The sequence below is a fragment of the Citrus clementina genome, unplaced genomic scaffold, assembly GCF_000493195.1.
Source record: "Citrus clementina cultivar Clemenules unplaced genomic scaffold, Citrus_clementina_v1.0 scaffold_6, whole genome shotgun sequence".
Taxonomy (NCBI): domain Eukaryota; kingdom Viridiplantae; phylum Streptophyta; class Magnoliopsida; order Sapindales; family Rutaceae; genus Citrus; species Citrus x clementina.
The window spans coordinates 16,961,618-16,973,019 of NW_006262139.1; the positions used below are offsets into that span (position 1 = coordinate 16,961,618).

General features: G+C 36.4%; 2 protein-coding genes across 3 annotated transcripts; both read right to left on the minus strand.

Moving 5' to 3' along the window:
* Nucleotides 1–285: 285 nt before the first annotated feature.
* On the minus strand, nt 286–1,112 carry LOC18039674 (protein BRASSINAZOLE-RESISTANT 1). 2 transcript variants are annotated; one of them, XM_024182687.1, is made up of 2 exons: nt 675–1,112; nt 286–581 (listed from the first exon to the last, which is right to left on the minus strand). In XM_024182687.1, exons 1-2 carry the CDS (start codon nt 981–983, stop codon nt 381–383), a joined length of 510 nt encoding a protein of 169 aa, XP_024038455.1. In that variant the 5' UTR covers nt 984–1,112; the 3' UTR covers nt 286–380. The 2 variants fall into 2 exon arrangements, with proteins under 2 accessions (XP_024038455.1, XP_024038454.1); XM_024182686.1 differs by having other exon boundaries at nt 286–584.
* Nucleotides 1,113–1,664: 552 nt separating this feature from the next.
* Nucleotides 1,665–8,843, minus strand: LOC18038563 (protein BREAST CANCER SUSCEPTIBILITY 2 homolog B). Its single transcript, XM_006429425.2, has 19 exons — nt 8,597–8,843; nt 8,365–8,526; nt 6,905–7,915; nt 6,694–6,818; nt 6,435–6,589; nt 5,895–6,017; nt 5,619–5,816; nt 5,462–5,543; nt 5,313–5,363; nt 5,138–5,213; nt 4,952–5,063; nt 4,770–4,841; nt 4,061–4,256; nt 3,802–3,984; nt 3,422–3,564; nt 3,116–3,178; nt 2,827–3,037; nt 2,385–2,552; nt 1,665–2,289 (listed from the first exon to the last, which is right to left on the minus strand). Exons 1-19 carry the CDS (start codon nt 8,745–8,747, stop codon nt 2,233–2,235), a joined length of 3,339 nt encoding a protein of 1,112 aa, XP_006429488.1. The 5' UTR covers nt 8,748–8,843; the 3' UTR covers nt 1,665–2,232.
* Nucleotides 8,844–11,402: the final 2,559 nt, after the last annotated feature.

An 11,402-nucleotide genomic window follows, 5' to 3' on the forward strand; every position in this document is an offset into this window, starting at 1 on the left:
CCTGGACTTTTGGTTGGCACTGGGCCCATCCCATAAAGAATCAGAAAATGCAAGGGGCCTAAACCAGCTGAACGAATAAGGATCATTCTCTTCGGGCACGAAGGCCATCTCCAATCTCTCCAGGGCCGAGGCCTCTCCTTTGCTGTTGAAAGTTACAAAGTGCTTTGACAGATACACGCATCGAGAAAATAATATTGCCCAATTTCTCCACACAAACTTTTAATTTATATTTTGGTGTAACAGAGAATTGAAAAGTGAAGATAGATTCATCAAGGAACAACACTATATGTATCTACTATCATTTTCCTTTTTTTTCTCCTTTTTTTTTTTGAATATACCACCTTTCTTCTCATGCCAAATCCCATATTGACCACTTTCCCTCAAACAAGATTGCTTGATGAACTCGCAAGTGACAATGACAGTGAGAGGTTAACACCAAACCCTTCTTGAGACTCTTCAAATGAAACCATGTGATTATTGCAAGTACAATAATCTTGATCTCCTGATTGATCTTCAATGGTTACCAGAGTCCGAGACGGCAACTCAATGCTGATCAAGCTTGGCAATCCTGACACGAATTCCTGCTGTAAAAAAGTGAAAAACGATACTCGTTGTGTTTCAGGAAAAATAAAAATTATGAAGGCTATAATACATGCATAACAATATATATGTACCTTCTTGTAAGTGGTACCATCTTCTTCAACATGCCAACCGGCTTCGACACAAAGAGCCTTCAATAAGTCATTGTTATCAGCATGCTTGGGAAGCTTGTAGTTGCCATACTTCCGCAGGCCAGCAAATATATTCTTCGCCACCGCTCGCCGTCTTTGCTCCCTTTCCTTGTTCCTTTGCCTCTCTTTTTCACTTGGGAATCGATACTTGGTCACTTTAGCTCCATCTTTTGTTGTTTTGTGAACTTTCCAAGGCCCCTTTGTGGTTTTTATGCACCCACTTAACGCATTTTTTATCTTCCCATCCACCATGTTTTCCCTTCACTTTTCTTGCTTTCTTTAAACTTTGAAAGAGATAATGTACCGTAGCAAGCTCCTGAAAGAGAGATATAGAGAAAACTGAAAGGGAGGACAGATTTTCAGAGTAGCTTTTTCTTGAGATTTCGGAATGTTCTTGTCTCCTTGGACCGACCAAAGTGGGGAGTGGTGACTTGTTGAAGTTGCTATGATAATCATATGACCATTTTATCCATCGAATTTAAGACAGTTCACATCAATTGTAAGGGTAGTTTTGTCGTTTGATTAAACATTGGCTTTCTTGTCCCTATCCTTACAAATAGTAGCTGATCGACGCCAGAGATTCGATTTCAGATTAAAGTGCAATCTAGGACAAAAATTGTGATACGAGATGTTCTTGAAAAGGAAGACATCTCAAAGTTTGGCTTATTTTTATTGCCATGACACGAATTGTTTGAAGGAAACAGAGCGGAGAGTTCATGATTGTTTCCATAGACCCTTAAAAAATCAGCCCTTATGATATTCGATCAAAGTCTTTTGGAATAATGGATGTATGAACGGCCAGATTTTGCCCATTGGAAGGTATGACCATAACCTACGTCGTGCCGTGCAGTTTGCTTCCAATATTCCAAAAACAACGTATATGCTTGGTGAAGGACTTTTGGATACTGAAAACTTCTCTACTGCTTACGCTATCATACCGTATACAATCACCGTTTGATCGTTAATTATTTGTACAAAATTTTCTCTTTGCGAGTCATTATTTACAAAAATCAGAACACCAGAGACTCCCAAACAAAAATTACAAGAACCATTTTCTAAAATGGTTGAGTTGCTAAAGTGCACGCCTTTGTAATTGTTTAACTGTAATCCAAAGTGGTCTATAAACGGCACCAAAATGGGTGCCTGGCTCCAGTGAAGATGCTTTTGTGACTTTGCTTTCTAACCTAAATGCATGGGATGCATTTGTCCTGATTCTTATCAGAATATCAGCTTTTCAGTAGAAAGAGAAGACTTGCAGAGAAAATGCCACTGCCAATTGAATCTGCTTTAAGCATTTCAGAGGATAAGGCTGCTAACACCCACTAGTCGTTGAGCACCAAGTGATTTAACTGGCTTTTGATCCAAATTCTACCCAGAAGAGGAATATGTCTCAGAAATTTTAACCAGCTAATAATTTGTCGTGCATGTGTCATCAAAATGGCAAAAGGTTGGTTCGAGGTTGAGGCTTACTTGTTACTTTTATAGCAGCCCCCTTCATCAATTAACATTTACGATCCCCAATAATAAATAAAACATTCTCCTTAAGCTTGTCAATGATCTGTGAGAATCGAACCAAGGAGAAAATGTAGTTTAATAGCAAGGGATGAGTAACCAAAAACAGTGACAAAGTTGATTTTAGTTAGTTAGTCATACCAAGCTAGAGATCTTTGCCCAACTTTGAGCAGAGGCAGCGGCACTTCTAAGGTGAGAACAGGTTGGGAAATCGAAACTTAAAAAATATGATGAGTTTTCAGTTGCTTCTGCTACCCAAATATGATTTAAGTGGTCTTTTGGTCTCTTGATGAGATTACAGAAGCCAACCTGCAAAGATGAAAGATTAGCAACCAAAAAGCCTGTCTATTCACCAAAATAATCCCCCAAGTGATATCTTCATCAGAGTTAGATTGTCTAGAAAGAAACTATGTCAATTTCCCAAAAACCCCATATATTAGATAATATGTACCTCAGTTGCAATTAATAGCCATGGTTAATTAGAAGTTCGCTTTGAAAACTATTGAGCTCTACATTATTCCAGTTTTGTAGCTTTCATAAAATCAGTAATTCGGTACAGTTAAAGGAACAACATTATACTCACTGTGGATCCAACAAGGTTATAGTTAATTGGCGAAAATGAATCATCATCTATGTATGGTGAACTGATGCTAATGGCAAGTAAAGATTTTGATAGATCTTCCAATTGCAACTCTAGCATGGAGCCATCTGTGACGAAAATCCATTGTTTCTTTTGCTGAGAATCCTCATAAACATCTCCCACATGCACCACGAATGCAGCTATATCAAATTCACTATATAATCAAAGAACAAGCATTAGCAAGCACAAATCAGAAGTATAAATATAAAAAGGTTCAGATATATCAAATCACCTGGAAAGTGGAACTTCACCCAAATTTGAAATTAGAACTGATCTGCGGGGACTGAAGAAAGGCCTACAGACAAGTATGAACTGGATTAAATTTGTTAATGAGGAAAACCCAATGGAGACTTTTAACCTCTCGAAAAGGTGATGACTAATCACTACTCCCAAAAACATAAACTTGTGCAAGGACCCAAACCAGTATTCAAATTCTATTAAGGCCCCTCACTTTACATGCAATGACAGATTTAGGTAGCTGGCTTAGCCCATAGAAAAGGGCATTTAACTTCTAAAAAAAGGACAAACTGAGACTTACTTAAAATGTTCAGTTGCTAGAGGAGATAGAGGCTGCCACTTTGTAGTAGATCCCCTTGCTTGTAAATAAAGAGTATTTGAATCAGAGTTCATTGGTACAAGCCCTAGAATGGCATATGCCTGCCCCTCAACCAGTTCACATTGCTGTTCAACAGCAAGTAAATGTAATTTAACAGTGGTAAGAAATTTAAAATTGTCTTCATAATGATTAAGATGAGGCTGGATAGAAATAAGTAGTTATCAGGAGGAGGAAAAAAAAGGATCAGTTATGATAGAAATTCAATAGACAGGCAAAAAGACATGAAATTGAAATGCCTGATAAAACACAGGTGCAAACACAACCTGACAAAAGACAGCTTGCAATTAGATACTACGATTCACCTGTTTCTCTGCCGGGTTCCAGATTGTTATAATGCCTTCTCTAGAGCTGCCCTTTCCTTGATAATTTTTACCAGTTAATCCAACCACCCTCACCCTCATAAATGGTGTGACATCTCTCTCTCTTAAGCCAGCGTTTTCCAAGGCCTTCTCAATTGATCTTTCCATATTTGATTGCCTTGTTGCCTAAGGATAATATAGCAAGATTAAAATAACTTTTTAAATATAGACTAATATATCAAGCGAAGAAACCAAACTCCACCTCTAATTTTGCTTGATAAGTGGCAAAAGAAGTTAGTTGCTCTGGACTCATTTCTGCCATAATAACTTCTGGTTCAGCTACTGTTTCAAGCATTTTGAAAAGTTTTGCTCCTTCACTGTTGCTATCATTAAGTATATGAGAATCTTTGTTCCCCCTTTGGAACTCAGAAACAATTCCTTCTACAACCATAGACTGCCTGTAGCCCAAAAAAGTAAATAAAAAATGATCAAGAATGAGAACAACCAGATTCCAGAATTTAATGTTAAAGTTACATGATCAATAATATTAAATCATAACTTGCACAATTTACATGAATACAAAGGATACGCACGCGCACTTGATGGGGGAGACACAAAATATATATATATATATATATATATATATATATACTGTGCCACTGTCTGAAATTACTCAATAGAACTAAGAGCTGTACAGGTTGGTAAATATAAAATCCAAAGAGGTCTAAACTTCTTCTGGATTACTCCATAATTAAGAAAGCAGTCATATCTTCTGTGATACATTTATATGCCAAACTGCTTTCAACAAATTGCAATGCAATTCTTTGAATCCTAGATAGAAGGTTACTTCAACCACCTCAGACTGTTCATTTGTGACTGGTAAGAAAAACAACCAATTACTCCAGCAAGGTGTAATTTGATTTATTCACAGGGACAATAGAAAGGCAGAAATGAAGCAGGCAAAGGCACACCTGTGCTGGTATAATTGCATCACTTTACATTCCATCCTTTCTGATCTCACAATAGATCTCCCATCACTTAACCTATATGAAAGTAACCCAAAAAAGAAACAAAAAATGCAAGTCAATTGCATGCATATTATACTTGATACTTAACAAGTAAAAATTATAAGACAGGATATAGTTCAAATGACCTCTCCTTGTACAGAACAGGATATATCCGTGTGACCCCAACTAAAGTCCTTGGAACTGGGCCTCCATTACTCTTGATGCATCTAAATGCCAAAGGAGCACCAAAACCCTTGCCTGTAGGAAATACGAAAACTAAGCATGAAAAATCAATAGGGGGTAAAAAGGATAAACAAACTAAAAGTGCTTACAAAATCCCAATCGATCAGCCCAATGAGCTCTGTATGTCCCATTTATGTTCAACTGTAAGCTAATAGATCCTGAAGCCTGAAATTTGAGCAAAATATGAGAAGAGAGCTTCTAATGACAGAAGGTATAACATGCAAATAATTTAGCTTCACTGGAAAACCAAAGGCTCTCACAAACCTCGAGGGGAGAAACAGGCCCAACCCAACCACATAATATTGCTCCCCAGATCTTCATAAGAAAAATCTAAACGGTAAGTGAAAGCCAACGCAGCCTAACATGATATAATCAGAAAGCAGGAATGAAAAACAAAGATATTAACATATTACCCTGAGTTTCTGTCCCACAAAAAGTTTCCCAGCTGCAAGGTGCTTCGACAGCAATACATCCAAAAAAGCATCAACTGAATACCTGAGAGCTAATATTCAATTTCATACCAAAGAAATGTGCTTGTAAAGCAAGGATTAATACTTGAACATTCCTTACCACCCATCAGTCAGTTCCAGCTTTGCAGCATAGCTATTTTCAGCCCCATGTTGTGCCTCAGGATGAGTCTCAATCTTCGGTACACAATTCATGTGAATGGCTGAAATGCATAGCACCATCATTGAGGAAGGCAATGCATCCCCTTCCAGGATTCGCTTAATTGCAGATCGATGGCCATTATTTACTTCTCTCTCATATCTGTTCAAAAGGACCACAAGTTGCCTCATGGACGTCTTACAAACCCAAGATTAAACAAATAATTTAAAGTTACGTTACCTATACTTCAATTCTTCAAGCACATTGAAAACAGTCAAAAATTTGCCAGCAGACTTGGCTAAGTAGCATCTTTCATAGCATGCCAGTTTCCAGACTATCCACTTATAGTGATTTGACACCCATCTAGAAAGATAAATAAATGGAATGGGTCAAAAGCAGGCAAACAAGGATACAAAGTTACTATTTGCTTTCTTTAAGGGGAAAAAAAAAAGAGTATTCAGTATAAATTACTGGAACCCAAACCATGAACCTGAACTGAAATATTATAGTCAGTGTAGCACATCCGCAATCCACATTATTCAACCATAAATATGATGCAAAATGCTTTTAACAGGAATATCATGTCACCAAGCAAAATAGAAATAATTAAAGCTCCTGCCTATCTCTAAACCAGCAATCATAAAAAGTTAATTTTAACATGCCAATATCCTTATCACAACCCACACAATATACGGCAGATACAGAAGCAATGTAATTCCAAGAATCATATTTTTGAGGAGGGCAAAAAAAAGAAGAACAGATCAAGGCTAAGAAGTATACAGTTTAGAGGCATATTGCGTAGAAGCTCCAGATTGCGCTAACATATTGAAAAGAGCCTCTGCTCCAATGCAATTTAAGCCAGATGCATCATGAAACATGTATTTATCTGCATTATGAGATTTCATCTGTCTTACTTGATCTTGCAAATGATCCAACTAGATTCAGGCATGTAAAAGGGTGTCAGTGGTAAGAAGATATCAATCACTATGAAGCCAAAACAAAAAAAAAAAGGAAGAAGAACTTGCAAAAGCCTGTGTACCATGCCTTGGGCTGATGGAGGCATTCCAAAATATTCCTTCATGGACATTCTAGGAATCTGATATGGATATCTAGAGAGAACTTTTTTTTTGCAACCAGATTGTTCTGATGATAAAGTAGATAAACCTGACAGAAAATATACCTTAAATAAGGAGCACCAGGAATGATAATTAACAACCAGAAAGTCATTTCAGAAACCTCCAAAAATTTACCATTAGGTGAAGAAAGATTTGTTCTCAACGGGGTGGAGAATTTGGAGATACGGGGCCTCTTGAATGGAGAAATAGAACTTCTCAATAGTCTCTTCTTTTCACAAGTTTGCTTAATATTTGCACAAGCTGTGCTGGTACTATTTGTAATATCAGCCAAAGGCTTACCAGATGACCTCCCAAGTGAATTAATTTTTGAACCAATATCATCTTCCACTGAGTTGTCCATTATGGCTTTATGGCCATGTGTGCTTCTTATGGGCTTCTTTACGGAAGGAATTTTACCATTCAACCCACTGACTCCATCATGGTCAACTGCATCAAATTTCTCAATCAAGTTAGCAGACGTGTTTATATTTTCTGAATTGATCCGCGACCTCACAGGGTTTGAAAACAACCGTAAAGGAGATGTGAAATTTTTTGATGCTGTTTTGGTCCCTGCTGTTCCTAGACGGAAAAAGGAAGTGAAAACATCATTTTCCTTGTTTGAAGAAGAATCATCAAATCTTCTGTGTTTAAAAGATGTAAGATCCAATTGATCCACATCTACTTCGTGAAAGAATGTCCCTAACTCAGGATCACCAAGAAGGTTCCTTGCATACTGCAATGCATCAGTGGAGACAGATAAAGATCTTCCTCCTGCAGTTTGGAACTTAATCTGAGGCGGTTTGGGTGCAGAATTAAGCCCTTCCGTTTGCATCATGTTTGAACTTATCTTGTTCTTGAATCTACTTTCGGCAAAACCAGCCTTACTAATTGATGAAGGCCTTAGAACTGATGTATCACTCTCAAATACATTACCCTTCACTCCCTCTTTCACTTCAAAACGGGGAGTTGATGTCATCCTTGTATGTTGAAGGCCTTCAAAACTCCAATCATTACGCCCTTCTTCCAGTCCCAACAATGATTTTGCTCTAACCAAACCAGCAGAGGATATGTTAACAGTTTTTCCAGAACCTGTCTGGAAAAGAGAATTGGAGAAGCCAAATCCATTTTCCCTCGGGTGCTCTTCACCTATAACATTTACCAAAGTTTGATTATTTAGTGGAAAAAAAATTGTAGTTTATGCTATAGTACAATATCAATTCAACCAAGTCAACATCAAATTGACTGATTTCCTTGATCTTGAATCAAAAACACTCTAATCCTGTCTATAAGATTAATAGAAAATTTACAGTGTTTGTTGGAAACAGACAAAATTGTTTCTTCAGAATTAGAAAAAGAATGTTCGTGATTGCTTAAGTACTCAATGGATACTTTTTGAAATGGCAAGAAAGCACTCTCATTGCATTTTGAAGAAGCAATTAATAGGATTTTAATTAAAAGTGCACAAAATCTATCTACAAAAAATGCTTTTACTGAAAAAGCACTTTACAATTGCACCGGAAACACCACCTATCATGTTTTCACTAGCAAGTTGTTAAACCAACCAAACAAATAGATTTAAACGAATGATAGCGCACCAGCAAACGAAATGCCACAGTCATTGTCAGTGCCGAGAACAGATAACGCTTTCTCAATCGAAGACTGCTTCAACGGCACCACTTTGCCCGAACCGGTTTTAAACATCGGAGTACTAACATTATCAGCTCCTTCGTTTCCGTTTTCTGGAAGCTTCGAGTGCCCTATAAAAACCATGTAAATTCATAAAAACTATACGTTATAGATATACACGTGCTCGTGAGTGCAATTTACCTTCAAGCAAGAGATCGGACATGGAAGGGAGACGGAAACTCGAGCTGTGCGGCTGAATTGGGGAACCATTTGGTTCCGGCTGGAGTATCCTACCGGATACCTGCCATTTAAAATTGTTATCGGCGTCGGAGAATATCTGCCACGTGGACATTTCCGGTGATGATTATTAGGGTTTCGCTTTTCAGCGCTTGAATTGGGATCAATGGAACATCCTAATTTTTCGGTAATTTTTTATTGTTCAGAAGGCGGGAAAGTTGAAAGGGATGGAGGGGAATTGAAATGGGAAAAAGCATTTTTGTGGGATAATTTTGTTTTGGGCCAAGATGGGCCTACTTGTTTTGTGCTCGTATGAGAGACCAAGCTGTTACGAGCCCAATTTCTATATTCGCAATTACTTTCGGTCGGATATAAAAGGACTAATAAAGTTTGAATCCCTGAATTTTTCTGTTCATTATCTAGGGAAATGTTTTGTTTTGCCCAATGCACCAAATAAGTCCCTTTAGTGTTTTTTTTTTTTTTTAAATTTTACACGAAAAATTTACTAGGACTTACAATTTGAGAATCCACCGAACCTCTTGGACTCATTTTAGGTTGAATTTATATTTCAACATTTAAAGAAATAAAAAATAATTAATACATAAGAGTGGTTGAAGGTTTGAAATTCTCACCTGCTGGACCACATGAATGAGAATCAAAGTAGCTTACCATTTCTTCAAAAATAGATTTTCGAAAGCTTAGCTATAGAGGTCAGAGACCAGACTGTTATGCCCTTACTTGAGAGAAATGAATAATTGCATTGAATAATTATTAATTACTTGTTAACATAATTATGAACTCCCTAAATTATATTTACAGTAACTCGCCGCACAGGAAAATCATCCACTAGTTCGCCAAACCTACTTACCTTGTTTCTCCCTTTTTTTTTTTTCTTTTTTTACCTTCAAATCTTTTACAAGTGGAGCCAAAATATACTCTTGTTTCGTGTAAGACTTGCATTCTGTTCTCGAGAATGGAGACTAGAAAGCTTTCGAATCCTTTGGCGGGTTGGCCAAAAGCACTGCCAGTGCATATAATATAATGCGAAGCAAGTACAATTCTTTGAACATGGAGGCTCGTTGATACATCCCCCAATAAAATATATTGCCCCGATGGTTTGTACCGTCAAAAAAATAAAACTTCTACCATGTGCGAAGAAGACAAAGAATAACTTCAACATTAAGCATGAGCATTAACAAAGACATCACAAATTACAACATGTTACGGCTTCTCTTGCATCGAGAACTACGTTCATGAACAAACCCCTTGTTAAGAACAAACCGAAATTAATGGCCTTCTCTTAGGTTGCGAAATTGATGGCCTTCTCTTAGGTTGCGAAATTCAACGGCTAAGATCCTAAGATTACGACTTGCTAGAAATTAACATGAAGAGCTTACCACCATTTTTATCATCGACTAATTTCAAAATATGAAATAGAATCATCTCTTTATTTGAATTCTACTGAATTTTTAAAATTTTTTTGTCATGTGTTTTTTAATAGTAGTGTATGAGTAAAATTTATTTTTTTTATTTTTTTATTTATTAATTACCAATCAATAATTGAATTATTTACTCAGGATATGATTAGATCAGTAGAAAATATTAACCTTCAAAAAATACCACAAGTAACAAGCCACGTGAACGGTGCCGGTGATGACCTGTAGTCAACCTCAATGCCACTAGCCGCGCCGTATAATTTACGGGGGAAATGAATTCGGATGTACGACGGGGCGTGCACCCGGAGGATTACTCACATGAGGACAAAATCAAAGTAATAAACTTTACTCGAGTATATGATATGTCAAGACGTGGGCCACGTTCGCTATGATTATCACGTATCTGCTCTAGCGTGATATCTTCCAGGTTATTTGGTTTGACTTTTTGACCTTTCGTGAGTTTGGCACGGTTTATGCAGCCAGTGCAGGCAGGGATTGTGTAACCTATTACGGAAAATGTCTGGGGTTCTCGAATAGAAGGGCTGTCCACTCCGTGTAATTATGATATGTTTGTGTCCTGTTTTATTTATGACATGTCATTTATTAATTATGTCTAAATATTAAATTATAAATACGACATATTTATTAATCACGTTCAAATATCAAAATATAACTATAATTAATTTATAAATTTTGTTAAAATAATAAAATACGGATATGACTTATTTATTAATTGTGTTAATTGTATTGACTCGTTTAACATATTAAATGCAAAAAATTAATAATCAATTTAAAAGTAACAAATATGTTAGTATTATTCTTTAAAATAGATATAAATAAGTTAGCATTACATAAATATGTGGTGAATAAGTTTATAACTCAATATAGATATACCATGAGCAATTAATTTAGTGTTCAATATACACATTTTTTTTATTTTTCAATAATATTACTATATATTAATTAATATTTATGTTATAAATGTGTAATTATGTTGAGGTGGTCCAACATGAATACGACACGATTATTTATCGTGTTGTGTCGTGTTAACCAATTTATTAATCGTGTCAATATTTATCAAAATAAATGAAAAAAATGTGTCATATCTATGTCGTGACCCATTGTGCCACCTCTATCTAATAGTGTTGCTCTTTTTTTTTAATTAATTTATTGTTATGTATATATTTCAACTAACCGCGCTAAATTACGAATGCTCATACATACATGATAAGGAAGCAATAGATAGACAATGAGGAATGCTACTAGACCATTTCACATCATAATCAATTAAAATAAGTGAAAATTATCATGTGCGGATATTATTACCTTCTAAA